General features: G+C 42.5%; 1 protein-coding gene across 1 annotated transcript in view; it reads right to left on the bottom strand.

Moving 5' to 3' along the window:
- EIPR1 (EARP complex and GARP complex interacting protein 1) overlaps window positions 1-19615 on the bottom strand; it is a 291898-nt gene that overhangs the window by 168454 nt on the left and 103829 nt on the right. The window contains exon 4 of the mRNA XM_073568152.1: window positions 9051-9207. Within this exon, the coding sequence (XP_073424253.1) occupies window positions 9051-9207 (157 nt within the window). The remainder of the gene's footprint in view (window positions 1-9050; window positions 9208-19615) is intronic.

Raw genomic sequence — 19615 nt, forward strand, 5'->3', positions numbered from 1 at the left:
CTGCCTCTGGCACTGGACTGCTTGACCGTGTGCATGGCATTATGAAGTCAGAAGACTACCAACAAATTTTGCAGCATAATTTAGGGCCCAGTGTGAGAAAGCTGGGTCTACCTCAGAGGTCATGGGTCTTCCAGCAGGACAATAACCCAAAACACACTTCAAAAAGCACTAGAAAATGGTTTGAGAGAAAGCACAGGAGACTTCTAAGGTGGCCAGCAATGAGTCCAGACCTGAATCCCATAGAACACCTGTGGAGAGATCTAAAAATGGCAGTTTGGAGAAGGCACCCTTCAAATATCAGGGACCTGGAGTAGTTTGCCAAAGAAGAATGGTCTAAAATTCCAGCAGAGCATTGTAAGAAACTCATTGATAGTTACCGGAAGCAGTTGGTCGCAGTTATTTTGGCTAAAGGTTGTGCAACCAAGTATTAGGCTGAGGGTGCCAATACTTTTGTCCGGCCCATTTTTGGAGTTTTGTGTGAAATGATCAATGTTTTGCTTTTTGCTTCATTCTCTTTTGCGTTTTTTCATTTAAGACAAATTAAATGAAGATAATAATACCAAAGAATTTGTGTTTGCAATCATTTTCAGGAAGAAACTGAATATTATCTGACAGAATTGCAGGGGTGTCAATACTTTTGGCCATGACTGTATATATATACAGTGCCTACAAGTAGTATTCAACCCCCTGCAGATTTAGCAGGTTTGATAAGATGCAAATAAGTTAGAGCCTTCAAACTTCACACAAGAGCAGGATTTATTAACAGATGCATAAATCTTACAAACCAAAAAGTTATGTTGCTCAGTTAAATTTTAATAAATTTTAAACATACAAGTGTGGGTCAATTATTATTCAACCCCTAGGTTTAATATTTTGTGGAATAACCCTTGTTTGCAATTACAGCTAATAATCGTCTTTTATAAGACCTGATCAGGCCGGCACAGGTCTCTGGAGTTATCTTGGCCCACTCCTCCATGCAGATCTTCTCCAAGTTATCTAGGTTCTTTGGGTGTCTCATGTGGACTTTAATCTTGAGCTCCTTCCACAAGTTTTCAATTGGGTTAAGGTCAGGAGACTGACTAGGCCACTCCAACACCTTGATTTTTTGCCTCTTGAACCAGGCCTTGGTTTTCTTGGCTGTGTGCTTTGGGTCATTGTCTTGTTGAAAGATGAAATGACGACCCATCTTAAGATCCTTGATGGAGGAGCGGAGGTTCTTGGCCAAAATCTCCAGGTAGGCCGTGCTATCCATCTTCTCATGGATGCGGACCAGATGGCCAGGCCCCTTGGCTGAGAAACAGCCCCACAGCATGATGCTGCCATCACCATGCTTGACTGTAGGGATGGTATTCTTGGGGTCATATGCAGTGCCATCCAGTCTCCAAACGTCACGTGTGTGGTTGGCACCAAAGATCTCGATCTTGGTCTCATCAGACCAGAGAACCTTGAACCAGTCTGTCTCAGAGTCCTCCAAGTGATCATGAGCAAACTGTAGACGAGCCTTGACAGGACGCTTTGAAAGTAAAGGTACCTTACGGGCTCGTCTGGAACGGAGACCATTGTGGTGGAGTACGTTACTTATGGTATTGACTGAAACCAATGTCCCCACTGCCATGAGATCTTCCCGGAGCTCCTTCCTTGTTGTCCTTGGGTTAGCCTTGACTCTTCGGACAAGCCTGGCCTCGGCACGGGAGGAAACTTTCAAAGGCTGTCCAGGCCGTGGAAGGCTAACAGTAGTTCCATAAGCCTTCCACTTCCGAATGATGCTCCCAACAGTGGAGACAGGTAGGCCCAACTCCTTGGAAAGGGTTTTGTACCCCTTGCCAGCCTTGTGACCCTCCACGATCTTGTCTCTGATGGCCTTGGAATGCTCCTTTGTGTCTTTCCCATGTTGACCATGTATGAGTGCTGTTCACAAGTTTGGGGAGGGTCTTAAATAGTCAGAAAAGGCTGGAAAAAGAGATAATTAATCCAAACATGTGAAGCTCATTGTTCTTTGTGCCTGAAATACTTCTTAATACTTTAGGGGAACCAAACAGAATTCTGGTGGTTTGAGGGGTTGAATAATAAATGACCCTCTGAATAAACTTTTCACAATTTAAAAAAAAATTAAACAAAGAAGTAACATTCTTTTTTGCTGCAGTGCATTTCACACTTCCAGGCTGATCTACAGTCCAAATGTCACAATGCCAAGTAAATTCCGAATGTGTAAACCTGCTAAATCTGCAGGGGGTTGAATACTACTTGTAGGCACTGTATATATATATATATATATACATACATACATATATATATACACACACACATACAGTGAGGGGGGATTATACTGTGTTTAAGAGAGCATAATACTGTGTATAGGGGAGCTGCACAGGGGGAGACTGGACATTATTAAATGTAAAGTGGGCACTTACCGTTATAGGGGAACTCAGGTTACTGTGACTGTCAAAGGAGCACCAGGGCATTATTACTTTGTAGGGGACAAAACGTGGGCACTGTTTTCTACGGCACTTGCACTCGGCATTACTATATATTAGAGGTTTGCTTTAGAATTTAGAGTTTACACAGCACCACCCAGCAGGTGCAGTAATTGGGACACATACGGCAGCAGCGGCTCAGCATTGGGGTATCAGCAGGATGAGCAGTTTGTGCAGGTTGGGAATAGTCCCTTTGGGGACAGTGCAGAAAATGTGAGAAGTGAAATGTGTCTTTGTTGTAATCTCTGCAGCCAAGTCCTGGCTGGAGACGTAGTCATTGTCGGTCTGGGCCAGATGGAAAAAACGTGAAAAGTGAACAGTGAACGACTCCATCAGAAAGAACGTCAGCGGTAAGTCATTATCTGTAACTGTGCTGTGATCTCTTATGTGTTCTGTAGCACTGGTATCTACCACTGACAGATTATTTTCAGCAACAGCGTGGTCATCTGCTGAGGTTCTCCTCCACTATTAGGGTGCGTCACCCAGTTGTAATCAGGTTAGGGGCCTACTGAGAAGTTTGGCCCCCTGAATCAAAACCCTAGCTACGCCTCAGAGTCTGACTGATTACCGTAATTGAGTCTGTGGATAGGAGTCTTTCATAAAGGTGACTATGTAAGACAGCTGCCTTTAAAGGGAATCTGTCACCTCTTTTTTGAGATATCATATAATGATATCATTTAATTGTGTGTCACATAAGGATTCTCTTAGTACTTTTGCTTCCCCCTGACCCCGCACCTTTCATGCATAAATACCTTTTTTATATCGGTTCAGATGTATGTAAACTGCCGCGGTCCGGTCCGCTGGGCGGGGCTTATTCAACTGTTCCCCCCTCCCTGTCTTGCTCTACACAAGAAGAAATGAGTAGTAAAAAAAATACATTTCAAATCCCCCTTCCTTTTTCGCAAAACAAACATAAAGAAATGAAAAGATACAAAGCAAATTTTGTATTGCAGTGTCTTTTTATCCTTTATGGTTCATCAAAGTGTTTTAAGGCCAGCAAGTTGTCAGCTATAGTGTACAGCTGACGGTTCCTGAGTGTCTCCTTCAGTGCCCTGTGCGATGAGCGCAGTGTCTGGTCAGTTGTCTCAGGGCATTGAACAAGGAGACACTGAATAAGGGAGGAGACACCCACTGACTACACCGTCCCTGAAATGAGCATCATCATCTCTGTCATCTCTGTCTCCAGCCCCTCCTGATCCAAGAAAATTAATGATTATAACAAATTAAATCAAAATCAAGCTCAAATTCACATTTGTGAGAAGACAGGAGGGTCTGCTCACTAAGAGGTGGATCACACTTCCGTTTTTTGACATCCGTCAAAATCCGCCGTTTTGCAAAAAAAAAAAAACGGATCCGCCATTTTTTTTGGGCGGATCAGTTTTTTTTTCCCATAGACTTGCATTAGTGGCTAAAGCGGATCCGACCAAAAAACGGATTCAGTAGCATCCGTTTTTGTGGCAAAACGGAAACTGATCCGTTTTTTCACACTTTGGCGGACGCCAAAAAACTGAAATGTGAAACAGGCCTAAGCTAACAGACAGCAGAGTTGTCGAGACGGACACTGAAAGACAACGAGCAGCCTGCAATGTATCGTAAACTCAGTACCAAAGCAAAACTGCAGAAGCAAAGTGGATAAATCTTTTTGAAACAAAACAGAGTTTTCACATATTATATGCAATGCAAAAAAGAAAAAAGAACAACATGTAAATGCGTCCATGGCGTTTAGTTCTGAAGTGACGACCTGGCTTTATGCAGAAGACTTGAGACCATCTGAATTCAAGGCATGCACTACAGGATCTCAAACATGGTATAGTTGTTAGCCTGGGCATCAAGCAGATACAGCAGACAGTCTACTCTCTCATCACTTTCAGCATTTTTCTTCATCTAAGCCCCTATGGCCAATTAAAAGGTCATTATTATTACAACTAACATATTATAGAGATATGTCAAAAGTCATAATTAGTGGGGAATTGAAAGTTTCACCACCACCATAATATATGGTCCACAATAATTTGTCAAATGGAAAAACCCTCCTAAGCTGTCAATATGGGCATGTAGGTAATAAAAAGCAGAATACAATAATACATTGATATTAGAGATCTGATTTTTTATTCCAGAAAAATCCACGTTTTTCTTATATGTAAATGAGCGGTTGAGAGCCGGACACTGATCTCCCTGAGGATCCGACTCCAGAGCTAACTCTAAATAAAAGGGAGAGTTGTCAGTGTGAGATAAGTAACTAACACCGAACAGGAGAACCACACTTTGCCTTCTTGCAAACACATTTTTTGCAGCTCTTCAAGCTCTGCTGTGTTGCAACAATATTGCAACCTTGTCTGCCTGTAAGTTGGAGGCTGAAGCAGAGAGGAACCTGAAGATGTGTCAGGTGCAATCACACACAGCTCCGCAGTGATATCAGGATAGCGGCCATTACACATCACATTGGTACCGCCCCCTTTCATTTAATATAAGCTCTGCAGCCAGATTCTCCAAGAGATCTATATCCCACCCATAGATCTTAACAGCTCATCTACATATTAAGAAAAACTTGGCTTTCTCTGGAACAAGGCAATTGGATGGTAAATATCAAGGTATGATTTTATTCAGCTTCCTATGACCTACAGACTCATAGAGATGGCTTAACAGGGATGATTCTAATGACTGATGACTTAAAGTGGTTTTCCAGGATTAAAAAAATATGGCTGCTTACTTTCATGGCGATGGTGGGCGGAATATGGGTCTTAACCAATAAATTAGTAGCGGCACGCATTAGACATTTGCTGCAAAATTTGTATACTTTTAGCTCAATGAATGCAGTTACAGCTACACATAAATTGATTTACAAAGTGAAATAATGGGTCTAACACTCGAGGCTTAATTTTTACACCGATGTCTGGAAAACGTCAAGTTGGCTTAAAATGTCCAAACACCATCTCTGACAAGCTACCACTCAGTTTATTCCCATGACATGTCAGAAGAGGTTTCTAAAGACCCCAAACAATTTAGATACCAATCGGGTGAACGAAGACTCGGCCAACAACTATCTCCCCCGATCGCTCTTCTGGTCAAGAGCTCCTATGGTTTTTTTCTGGCAGACTTCTCTGGTGGCGGCTCACCTCTTACAGAACAAAGGGATCGGTCGTCCGAAATCAGAAAAAATAGATACTTCTATCCCTCAAAACAGTCGGAAGACCAATACATTATGCTAATGTGAATGGGGGCCTAAAGATGTTTCCTACACACCAGAGGACATTACAAAATTCTGCAGGTAGGACCGCTTAAATCAATTATTCCTTTTATTATTCATCAGATTTGGAGCCTACAGTTTATCAAAACTGTGATTTTGCAGATAACTTGCTTGGAATTTCACTATGAAATCTTCTATAGTCTTACATAAAAAATAGTAAACACACAATAATACACAGAGTATAAATTATATAAAAAGGTGATGGACGACAGGCTTCCCATCACACGTGGAAAGGGTTAACGGATCATGTAATCCCCCCTTCCTGCTGGGAAGCCGAGCTGTACACAGGAGCCTTGGTTCCTAGTTCTGGCCATTACCAGTGACAAGAGAATGAGATATTTTAAAAATAAATTAGGACAGCAATAAAGGGAAACCATAGGAACAGCAATGTGTTCTCGGCAATTACTTTGCCGCTGGGTCTTTTCCTGGTACCCGCTGAGCAGGGTTTTTTTTTTCCTTTTTTATATTTGTTAGGAAACTCAAACAGAACAGGTATTAAATGTCAGCGCCAGGTATGTGTCCGCATGATCTTACTATACACCTGGGACTCTGAGAGCAAAATCCTCGTGTCATTATTCTCCTCGGCTCCGACGCTGGTGCAAGCGCCAATGGAGATCAGAAGCATTGTCTAAGCCGAGAAATGAGGCCACACAGAGTATTAGACTGAAGGGAGGACGCAACTCATTATATGGAGGGCTGCCCAGGCCCGGGCAGTGCCAGTCACTCAAAGAAAATCATAAAAATTAATAAAAATGGTGCCCCCCCGCTCTGACAACCTCTCTGACTCATTACGTTTAGGGCACAATTAAATGGTGCATTTATGTTTACCAATCTATAAACCCTTATCCCTAAACTATTAGTCACAAGTACATAAAAAATTGTAAAATTGCTTGCATTTCAATATCAAATTGTACCCCCTCGCAGTACTGTGTAACCAGTGGGCACAACAGTTCTATGGAGTTGGCTGCTACTGCGTTTAGAAGGAACCGGTCATGAGAAATTTACAGCTCAAATTAAGGACATGTATGTACAGGGGCTTTCTTTGCGAATTAAATCCATACCTTGATTATAGAAATCTGTTTTGCCTTTTATGAGAAATTCATAGTTGATACTGTATGCAAATGAGCTGCAAGTGCTCCGGGTGGAGCAATGCTTTGCGGCTCTCCTGCCTTCCCTCCTATATCCTGCCCACCACCTGCCTCCTGTTTGTGAGTGAAAGGTCCCTCTTGTTACAGTGAACTGCCCCATCACAGGAGGTAAGTGGTAGGTGGGAGAATAGAGGGGGAGGGCAGCAGAGCTGCAAGTACAAAGTCCCACCCAGAAGCACTTATACCTCATTAGCATATGACTTCAATGCTGCATTTGTCAGAAATGACAAAACGGATTTCTACAAATCAAGGTATGGATTTAATCAGCATGAAAGCCCCTCTAAAAAGATGCCATTAGTTTGAGGTATAAAGTCGTCATGACAGGTTTCTTCTGATGACTCTACCATGAAGGCCATATTTGTGCAAATGTCTTTGAACAGTAGAAGAATGTATCACAACTCCAGAGTTTGCTAAATCTTTCTGAAGGTCTTTTGCAGTCAAACGGGGTTCCGATTTGCCTCTTTAGCAATCCTACGAGCAGCTTTCACTGAAATTTTGCTTGGTCTTCCAGACCTTATCTTGACCTCCACTGTTCCAGTTAATTGCCATTTCTTAATTACATTTCAAATTGAGAAAAGCGCTGTGCTATCTTATTACAGACTTCTACTGCTTTAGGGGCCTAGCCATTTTCATTTTCAGAGTTCTAGGCAGCTGCTTAGAAGAACCCATAGCTGCTGCTTTTGGCACAAGGTTAGAGGAGGCTGGATTTTTATGAAACTGGGAAATTTGCATCACCTGGCCTTTCCTTACGATGATAATGAACAAGCTATAACCCTATAAGGCTAATTAAGATCTGAAACTTTGGTCAAAGTTATCTGAGAACACAAATCTCTAAAGTGCCAAAACTTTTTCATCGACCAACTTTCCTTTTGGTAATTTTTAAAATGTAAAAAATGAAAATGTATGTTTTTTTTTTTTTTTCAACTAAAATACAATGGAAATGTGTCATCTTTAACTTTACGACTTTTAGAGATCATTTCAGCTTCAACTAGCTTAACTGTTCACAATAAAAGTAATTTTACATGCCACTGTATACTTTATTTTATCCCTTTTATTTCATACAGTTTTTTGCTTTTACGTACTGTATTTTTCGGTTTATTTAATCTTCTGCAAGCTTTTTTTAAGCACTTTACTTCTTTTTGTATATTGTATCTAAATTTTATTAGTTTGTCCCTTGTTTTGCTAATGCATTTACTATCTCAAGGGAAGAAAAAAAAAAAGCTTGTTTGTGTTACCTTATAGCCAGAGTGCAAGTAGCGAACAGTTCAGGAGTTCGGTAAATTTGGGTGTGCAGGTGTACCAGTTTGTTGCCCAGTGCAGGCGCCGACCTTGTAAAATAGCGAGCGCTGGCAGTGAAAAATGTGGTGTGGATGTGGGGACTGTTTGTGGGGTGTGCCTAACTCATTGTTGGCCTATTGCAAGGTTAGTGTACGAGTGAGTGGCAAGCACAGCACCCCATTACGGCCAAATCCAAGGCACGGGTGTCGTGAGGGAGGAGTGTTCGCGGCAGACAAATATTGGTTATCACTTTCAAGGGATTTTTATTTGCAAGAGTGGGAGGGGAGGCAACAACTTAAAGAGATTTACAGATTGTCAATCATATTGTCTGTCAAATAAGATCTCAAGTATTCGGAAAGCACGGGGACCATTTAGATAAGTGGACCTCATGTGAGCGACAGCCACTTTGTAAAGCCCCCGTTACACATAGCGATATTGCTAGCAATATCGCTGTAACGTCACCGATTTTGTGACGTAGCAGCGATATTGCTAGCGATATCGCTATATCTGATACTTACCTCCGAACGGCTCCCCCGCTGCTCATCGCTGGTCGCGCGAGAAGGTCCTGGATCATTTCTCGTCGGGCGCTTCCTGTGGTGCCGATGAGCGACGCGTGGACGCGGGCGGGAGGACGTCAGGATCGCCGCGTCTGACAGGTAAGTAGCGACCCCCGACCGCTGCTATGTCGCTGGTGAGATCTGCCTGTGTGGCAGCTCACTAGCGACCACTTAGCGATACACCAGCGATCCATATTGTTGTCGGGATCGCTGGTGCATCGCTAAGTGTAACGGTACCCTTAGAACAGGAACATGAATTGTTCTCCAGAATATTGGAGATGCAACACTTTGGAAATTCAGATCATTTTTATAAAAACTCTTCAAAATGATACATGCAGAACATTACCAGGCCATATTGCTCTGGGCGTCGTTATCAAGGTGACACAGAAGCTCCAAGGTTTGGGCGTTGTTTGAAGAATCATCGGGGACTTCATGGCTACCTGCCTGTAGTTCCTTTGGTATCCTCCACACTGCTGCACAAGATGTGACTTTGCTGTCTGAAGCTGAAACAGAGAAAAAAATGAAAAAAAAATAAAAAAAACCCAGTAGATCAGTAGATGTAGGCACACTTGGAATGACTGCACAAAGCACAGGAGCCATGCACAGCTGTTGCCTGAAATATTTAAGGCCTTCTTTTTTTAATAAGCGGCAGAATGCAGAGAGGAGATAGAGGGGAAAAGCCTGGAGTCGCCAATCAGTTCTTTGCAGAACTCGTAATTTGCATATGTTTAACCCAGTTTCTCCATGTTCTGAAACCAGTGTTCATGTCTTGATGAAAATTTAATTCTTCTGGGGGGGATGAAGGGGAGCAGAATTCCTAACCACAGTCCTTATTTTTGTTATGCAAATGAATGGCGAATACTAAATTGGTTCTTGTCAAGCAAATGGTTATATGAGAGTTCTAACTCAATTACTACCTGCGTAGAAAAAAAAAAAAAGGCAATAGAAATATGAAAAAAAAGGCAGATACACACACACACACACACACACACACACACACGTATACATTCTATAAGACGAATGATGATGCCTTCAGTGTACACAGCACTAGCCGATGACTGATCTATGAAGGATAGGATGTGTCAGACAATCTGTAGGCAAAGGTGAGGATAAAAAACAATATACAGTGGGGAAAATAAGTAATTGCAGGGTCGGCGTCAGCACCCGGGCAAGTGCCGGGGCCCTGAACAGGCGGGAGGCCCACTCGCTGTCGTGGACACCGGCGCTATGGAGTCTTGTGCCAGCGCCCGGGGGTGGGCCTCTCCTCAATTGATCAGGGCCCCAGGACTTGCAAAACTTAACCCCCCCCCCGTTCCTCGGCTGAAGCATCTTATGACTCTGACATTTCATACTTTTATTAATCAAATGAGTTGCCAAATGAATTTAAACTCTAGTCCAGTCATTGACAAGGTTCGAAAAAAAGATTGTTATTTGAAATAATAATTTTCTCCTTCAAACTTTGCTTTCGTCAAAGAATGCTCCCTTTGCAGCAATTCCAGCATTGCAGACCTTTGGCATTCTAGCAGTTAATTTGCTGAGGTAATCTTGGGAAATTTCACCCCATGCTTCCAGAAGCCCCTCCCACAAGTTGGTTTGGCTTGATGGCCACTTTTTGTGTACCATACGGTCAAGCTGCTCCCACAACAGCTCAATGGGGTTGAGATCTAATGACTGCACTGGACACTCCATTACAGCTAGAATACCAGCTGCCTGCTTCTTCCCTAAATAGTTCTTGCATAATTTGGAGGTGTGCTTTGGGTCATTGTCCTGTTGTAGGATGAAACTGACTCCAATCAAGCGCTGTCCACAGGGTATGGCGTGGTGTTGCAAAATGGAGTGAGCCTTCCTTATTCAAAATTCCTTTTACCTTGTACAAATTTCCCACTTTACCAGCACCATAGCAACCCCAGACCATCACATTACCTCCACCATGCTTGACAGATGGCGTCAGGCACGCTTCCAGCATCTTTTCAGTTGTTCTGCGTCTCACAAATGTTCTTCTGTGTGATCCAAACACCTCAAACTTGGATTTGTCTGTCCATAACACTTTTTTCCAATCTTCCTCTGTCCAATGTCTGTGTTCTTTTGCCCATATTAATCTTTTCCTTTTATTTGTCAGTCTCAGATATGGCTTTTTCTTTGCCACTCTGCCCTGAAGGCCAGCATCCCAGAGTCGCCTCTTCACTGTAGACGTTGATACTGGCGTTTTGCGTGTACTATTTAATGAAGCTGCCAGTTGAGGACCTGTGAGGCGTCGATTTCTCAAACTACAGAATCTAATGTACTTATCGTGTTGCTCAGTTGTGCAGCGGGGCCTCCCACTTCTCTTTCTACTCTGGTTAGAACCTGTTTGTGCTCTCCTCTGAAGGGAGTAGTACACACCGTTGTAGGAAATCTTCAGTTTCTTGGGAATTTCTCGCATCGAATAGCCTTCATTTCTAAGAACAAGAATAGGCTGTCGAGTTTCACATGAAAGTTCTTTTTTTCTGGCCATTTTGAGAGTTTAATGGAACCAACAAATGTAATGCTCCAGATTATCAAGTAGCTTAAAAGGTCAGGTTTATAGCTTCTCTAATCAGCAAAACTGTTTTCAGCTGTGCTAACATGCTTTCACAAGGGTTGTCAAGGGTATTCTAACCATCCATTAGCCTTCTTACACAGTTAGCAAACGCAAAGTACCATAAGAACACTGGAGAGATAGTTGTTGGAAATGGGCCTCTATACACCTATGAAGATATTGCATTACAACCCAGACGTTTGCAGCTAGAATAGTCATTTACCACATTAACAATGTGTAGAGTGTATTTCTGAATCATTTAATGTTAGCTTCATTGGAAAAAACTGTGCTTTTCTTTCAAAAATAAGGAAATTTCTAAGTGACCCTAAACTTTTGAACAGTAGTGTATCTGTGCAATATCAATCGTGGTATGTGTTAAAGGGACCCACTGAGACTCTTTTGCCCAGGGCCCACGAAAACCTGCTGCCGGTCCAGAGTATTTGATACACTGCTGATTTTGCAAGTTTTCCCATCTATAAGGAATTGAGAGGTCTGTAATTTTTATAGTAGGTACACTTCAACTGTTTAGGACCTGTTGAAGCGCAGGAGCGCGAAACGGCCGTCGTCCGCACTCTTTGCATTGCTCCCGAGACCATGCATTTTTATCCATGAAATAAACACTCCTACTTTTGATAACGGTGAGTGCCATCCCTTTTTCTTTCATTGTACACTTCAACTGTGACAGACGGAATCTAAAAAAAAATCTAGAAAATTACATCGGATTATTTTTACATAATTAAATTCCATTTTATTGCATGAAATAAGTATTTGATCACCTACCAAACAGAAGATGGAAGACACACAAGATGACTGCCAATCTTCCGCAGTCTGTGGCTCCATACATTATCTTGCCTCATGGGGAAAGGATGATTCTGAGAAAGGTCAGGAATCAGCCCAGAACTACACAGGAGGACTTGGTCAATGAGCTGAAGAGAGCTGGGACCACAGTCTCAAACATTACTGTTAGAAACACACTACACCATCATAGAGTAAAGTCCTGCGGGGCACGCAAGGTCCCCATGCTCACGCCATGTACAGTCCTGTATGAAGTTCGCCAATGACAATCTGGACGATTCAGAGAAGGCATGTGAGATCATGTGGTCAGATGAGACCAAAATAGTACTTTTTGGTATCAACTCCACTCACCATGTTTGGAAAAAGAAGAAGGATGAATATAACCCCAAGAACAACGAAGGATGGATGGGGTCATGTATCGCGAGATTTTGGCCAACAACCTCCTTCCCTCAGTAAGAGCATTGAAGATGGGCTGTGACTGGGTCTTCCAGCATGAAAATGACCCGAAACACAGCCAGGGCAACTAAGGAGTGGCTCCGTAAGAAGCATTTCAAGGTCCTGGAGTGGCCTAGCCAGTGTCCAGACCTGAACCTAATACAAAATCTTTGGAGGGAGCTGAAATTCAATGTTGCCCAGCGACAGCCCCAAAACCTGAAAGATCTGGAGAAGATCTGTATGGAGGAGTGGGCCAAAATCCCTGCTGAAGTGTGTGCAAGTTTGGTCAAGAACTACAGGGCATGTTGACCTCTGTAATTGCAAACAAATAATAAGTTTTGTTTTTCTATTGTATTAAATATTTATTTCATGTAATAAAATGCAAATTAATTATGTAAAAATCATACAATCTGATTTTCTGGATTTAGTTTTAAGATTCTGTTTCTCACAGTTGAAGTGTACCTATGATAAAAATTACAGACCTCTCCATTCTTTGTTGGTGGTAAAACTTGCAAAATTGGCAGTGTATCAAATACTTTTTTCCCCACTGTGCATAGAAACTGTGATTTTCTCACCATTCCCGGGTACAGTGATAAGTCTCCACCATTGCTCTATGTGTCCGTTATTGTTTGAAGGGCGGAAATCATGTCAACAGCACTGTAGCGAACAACGTACCTCAGCTGTTTGGCTCACTTATTGGGCCCACTTATTGGCTGCAGCGCTCTCCACGCAATGTCAGCGCTGCAAACCAAAACAGACACAAAGATCAGCAGCACAGACTCAGTGTTGGACCTGAAAAGGGGGAAATAAACTTCAGTTTATTTTTTTTAAAACAAACTGCAGCAGGGACACAGGGCTTTTCCGAAACCATTAAAACCCTTTAGTTTATCTTTATGGAGACCATGATCTGGCATATGGGGGGTCATATGGGCCAGCCAATACCTTCTGTGAAAAACGTATGCATATTAAGTCTTCTGCAGAAAAGGTATAGTAGACAGACCCACCTTAATCTGTAGCAAATGACAATTTGCACATGTGGACTTCATGTCACCGCTGCAGAAATCAGTAGTAATTAAACATCACCGTTCAGACCAAGTAAACAGGGATCCCAACATGGTCCCTTATGGTAGAGGACTACAACAGTTTTGCACAGGAACACCGAGTAATTTATAAGGTCACTAGATTTTGGTTTACCCCTTTATGATAAGTAAACTTTACTGGTGTCCATGACCCCTTACCCAGTATATTATAAAGGGAACCATTGAGAAACTGGGGAACAAAATAGCGCAAAAGGGTCTTATCCGATGATTAGAGACAATATTGTGAAAGAGAAAGGCTCAGCTGGTTCAGTTGTGTGGTACACAACAATAAAAGAACCCAGAAATGTCAGCTGCCACAGCCCCACTGGTTAGACATCCGGTAACGTGCCAAGTAGGAATAAGTGGGTCTTCTGTGCTACTGATGAAGATCCAAAGGAAGATTCTAGGTGTAGTGCAGCGGTAGCACACTTATGAAGTGAAGAGGCAGTGACCCACAAAGTTCTAACACAAAGTCTCTTTAATGTGTTACTTCACAACATTAAATGTCTATTTCACACAGGTGCATAGCATTCATGTTTAGATCACACAAGTGCACAACTTTAATGTCCAGTTGACATAAACACAGCACTATAAAGCACACAGCATCTTTCCGTGTACACAGTCACTAAACACGCTGGACCTCCCTTTGTCCAGTTACTGTGGGCAACTGCACAGCCATGTCAATGTCTCTTACTCACATCTTTCCACAGTCCATATCATCCTCCGGATTACAGCCAGAAACCATATCCTCCTTATAGCAGTTGTTAAACAAGTCAGTCCTCTTCTGCCCTGGCTGCTGGCTCCGCTGGCCTGTGTTGAATCACACAGGTAGAGCTCTGCAAAGCCAACTGCTTGGAACAATAGCACACAAGACTGACACCAACATAACACCTGACACACCCAAACCCTTCACTTCAGGGCTTTTAACAAAGAAACCTGTGGTCTTCAGCAACATGGAAAACCCGTGCCTGGAATGAAACAGACTGCATGACTACCATCCAGCAGTCTGTTTCACAACACAATATCCCAGAGCAGGTTTTTCCCTACATCTGCCTTGGACACTAGCATGTCCAAGACTACATTTATTTTTATTATTTCTAGTCTACATTGCCGTCACCACGATGTCTGTGACTGCCATGCACCCCTATGGCCTTCATACACCTCCGTGCACAACCTGGGGAGAACACACAGTGACCTCTACCTGTGACATCGGTCACTGCTTCACCATTGCAATCACAGCAATTTCCGAGCTTTCCTTTGCCCCCCACATTCGATCACTGGCTCGCTCTTGTCATCTGCACCTCAAAAACATTTCTAGAATTCGACCTTTTCTTACCTTTGACTCTGCAAAAACTCTTACTGTTTCTCTTATTCATTCTCGTCTCGACTATTGTAACTCTCTTCTAATCGGTCTCCCTCTTACCAAACTCTCCCCCCTCCAATCTGTCTTGAATGCTGCAGCCAGGATCATATTCCTCACCAATCGTTACACCGATGCCTCTACCTTGTGCCAGTCATTACACTGGCTACCCATCCACTCCAGAATTCAGTATAAACTTATTACCCTCACTCACAAAGCCCTCCATGGCTCAGCACCACCCTACATCTCCTCCCTTGTTTCAGTATACCACCCTACCCGCGCCCTCCGTTCTGCTGATGACCTGAGATTAGCATCCTCAATAGTCAGAACCTCCCACTCCCGTCTCCAAGACTTTACACGTGCCGCGCCAATTCTTTGGAATGCACTTCCCAGGTCAATACGATTAGTCCCCAATCCCCACAATTTTAAGCGTGTCCTGAAAACGCATCTATTCAGACTGGCCTACCACCCCAACACATTAACCTAATCTATCCCTGTGTGGCAGAGCCAAAAGTTTTACCATAACCAGGTTCCCCGCATCATGTTCCCACATGCTTTATGTCTCCATTAGCCCTCTGTGTCTGTACTGTTACACACTTAACATTATGACTGGTCCATACAATCAGGGTAACTGTTACCACCCACCTTTCGTGTCTCCCTCTTTCCTCATAGACTGTAAGCTTGCGAGCAGGGCCCTCTTTCCTCTTGGTATTTGTTATAATCTACTGTATGTGATTATTGTTATGCTGTAATGTCTATTGTCTGTACAAATCCCCTCTGAAATGTAAAGTGCTGCGGAATATGTCGGCGCTATAAAAATACAATTTATTACTATTATTATTATCACAGCTACACCTGCGACTGCAATGCCCCCTCATGACCTCAATACGCCTCCGTGCGCATCCTGGGGAGAAAAAAAAAAGAGCGACCCCCACCTTTTGACAACGGTCACTGCCTCACACAGGAGACAGGAATGGTATCAATGTGGTTTATTATCAACGCATTTCAGACTTCATCAGAAACCCCCCCCCCCCACAAACTTCTGTTATTCTTTTGCTGATGAAGTCGTCAGATGACTTAAAAATGCATTGATAATGAACTGATCCTGCCTCCTGTAATCTTCCTCTTGATCATCAGCAGTGCAGTGGACCCACTTATTCCTACTTGGCATTGAAGATTATAGTTTCTGTTATTTTATTGGAGAAAATAGCACAAGTGCACTTGGATATGTTTGTAACTTCCATAGCAATGAGTGGAAAGAGCAACACGTTTGCCTCTCTTTTGTGTTCCTGCTACACCAGTGGGAGATTGTGGAACTCAACTGTGGTGGTGGGACCTAGATCTAATAGATCCCCTGCGATGATCCAACAGCCCTGTATTCTATCCAAGTCCCACCTGTCTTTACGAGGCTTATCAATATGTGGCTTTCCTTCTTCGGTTTTCATCAAGTTTTCCATCCACTTGTGTAGTGTGTATCATAGCGAACACCATCGATGGCCGGCGTTGAGCGCTCCAGTCACATACACTATAATAATGCTGAAAATTATAACTATGAAAAATGCTTATTGCTGGCTCCTGCCATAAATTAGGACTAGGAAGTGGAAGATTTGGACAAACATGCAGTGGTTGCTCCCCCCCTTGACTCCCTTTTATTTCTTTCGCTCCGGCAGAAAGGATTAAAGGGTTTTGTGTTGAATATTCTACATGAAGAATATGCTGGATAACCGGCCTGGATTCTGATTATAGCTGTGCGGGGACTCGTTAGCTGGCATTACCACTCACAGCTGTTCAATCATCCGCCTTTTGTTCCTTACAGCCCCTCACGCTGGGTAACCCTATGACTGCCAGACGCCGCGCCGCTCAGTGCATTTGTGGTCTGGAGCTCTTGCCGAGCTGGTGGGGTGGAGGAATGCAAGAGCTAAGCAATTTTCTGTCAATGCTGTCTAATCTTATCCACATTACAGCAGTGAGGGGTGGATGGCAAAGCGGCATTCAAGCTTATACAAAGAGCAGGTACAACATACTGTATATTTCTTTTTTCAGTGCAGTGTCTAGACTGGTACTGTAAAAAAAAAAAAAAAAAAAAATTCTGATAATTTTTTGACAGGTAAGGATTTCCATAATACGCTCAGACCTATTCAGTTTCTGCTGTTCATCCTGATTATTTTGGATGATGAAGATTTAATCTACTTGATGGAATTTTGAAATAGCAAGTACACGGAGCAACCACAGGGGCTCAGGAGGTCATCCCCATCTAAAGGGGTTCATTATTAAGAATTTTTTTTTACTCTGAAGGGCCCACATACTGTTCTGGCACAGGGGCCCTTCTTCTGCCTCGGTCCACCCATGCACATATCAAAGGATTAGGTAAACTACCCGAAACCCTTGTACCTCATTAATACTCCGAACAGGTGGTAATGCCATGTCGTTCCCTATACTGAAACAGATGAATGTACGCAGGACACATCCCATGTACAGACAGTCTGGGCTCCATTTAGAGTCTGCCAGACATATAAGATCAAGGCATAAATGACTGATAGAGGCTAGAGATGGATGCCATACAGTGACGTGTGTCCCTTATCAGGGCCCACAGATTAGAAAAAACAAAATTATAAACCACCCGATTTACAACCGGCAGAGATATACAGTCTGCTATTCTTTCTTATACAGTTAAATAAATGGTATGGGGCACTCACCGACCAAATAGAAGGCACAGGGGACACTTTTTTTTGGGATCTCCATCTTGTGTACATTGGATCAACCCAATTGGATAGACCCACTACAACCAGAGGCTTACTCACACACAAGGAGAGATTATTTGATAATGTAGAAAAATGCAATAATGTAAGTTGAAAAAGGTACAACATGTCTCAAAGTGGAGCAGAAGACAGAATATCTATTGCACAATGTGCGAGACCCTTTTACCTTCCTTGTGCCATGTGATGGCTGATGTACGCACACAACAATATATCGTGTCTCTGAAGGTGGTAACAAAATTTGGCAACTCATATTAGCCACAATACATATGATAAATGTGATGCAGGATACAGAGACCTCATTTAGACATCTGTTTTCCACATACATTTTCCCATGGATAAAACACATTCCCAATAATCTATAGGCTAATATTGAAGAATTGCTTGATTCTATATTTGGCTATGTAACTGATTTCTATACCATAAACATAACATCTTTTGATATATAGATTTTTAACAACAATTTGCTTTGCTAGATCTCCCATGTGAGTGACAGCATACCATTGGGGATTTTGGTGTTCCCCCTACTGGGCACTCTGTTTCTACATTTTTAACTACCGTATGTATTTTTTTTTTCTAATAATCCTTTACAAATGCCCTGTTTGCACATATGGTCATCATAAAGGGGAGTTCACAGTTGAAGACCACCTTCAATGGTCCAAACTAAAGTGCTACCATGAAGGGCACCTCTGCCTTGATGAAATTGTGACCATTCACTACATGGCTTCAAATTAAAAAATGGCTCCAAGTTATACTATAAATTTAAGGGAAATAAAAGATACCATTATCCTATATTGTTATATTAAATAATTATTACATGGCATGAAAATTCTGGCAAAAATGCTTAATTCACAGAAAAAGCCATCTAGCTACACTGACTGGCAAAAGGGAAACAACGTTTTGAACTTTTGACGTTCAGGTTCCATATCTCACCATCCACTACTGCATTGATCGTGAGTCTACCGTCATTTTATAGACAATTATCTTGGCCATCTCATACATAAATTTGACTTGCAACTATTTAGCATAAGATTAGTTACGCAGATTCTTGTCAGGTCACTGCTTTGTTACGGTTTTGCTCCTTGCGGTGGAAAAATCCTGTATACTACAAATTACAACCTGTTCTCACATCCGCTAATAGCTCAGTGTGTTATTGGGTTGATTCCCAAAAGAAAGGTCACTGGTCTGAATCGAGGAGCAGCCATGAAGAAGATTTCCAAAGAAAAGGGAAACAGCATCGATAGCGGTCTCTCAGCCAATAACACTGCAAAACTGCATCATGTGAGCGGCAGGACAATTGGAAGATATGAAATGAAGTCCGGCCATCCATTCAAAAGCCAGGAGGTGGACGTCCAGGCAAAATATCAGCGGCTCATCACAAGGTCTTTGAGTTCTCTGGCGCGACAAACCTGTCAGTGGAGGTGGCTCATATGCTTTGTAATAGTGAGATCACAGACGTCCATGCAAGCACTGTATGACGCATGCTACACAAGTCTGGAATGGTGACCCAAAAAAGGCAAAGAAGACTTGACTTCAAGAATCGAGTTAGCAAACAGGTGCAAAAAGTGGACATTATTAGATTATAAACGGGTGACTTGGAGCGATCAGACAAAAGTCAAAAGATTAGGTTCTTATGGGCACAAATGGGTCTGGAAAAAACAAGGGAAAAAGTGGCTAATGGAGAAAGAAATTGATGGAACTATTAAGTTTGGTGTAGGAAGCCTGATGATATGAGGATGTTTCACAGCCAGAAGCACTGCATACTTGACCAGGATCGATGGTGGTCTCAATGCTGAGAGATATGTAAGTATCCTACAAGACAAGTTACTTTGTAAACTCAAGTACTATTTGTATGAAAAGGACAACAGTGTTCTAGTAGGACAATGACCTTAAGCATACATTGAGATTGATCGAAGAAATGGTTCAATG

This window comes from Dendrobates tinctorius, unplaced genomic scaffold, assembly GCF_039654945.1.
Source record: "Dendrobates tinctorius isolate UK_male_01 unplaced genomic scaffold, ASM3965494v1 ptg000021l, whole genome shotgun sequence".
NCBI lineage: Eukaryota > Metazoa > Chordata > Amphibia > Anura > Dendrobatidae > Dendrobates > Dendrobates tinctorius.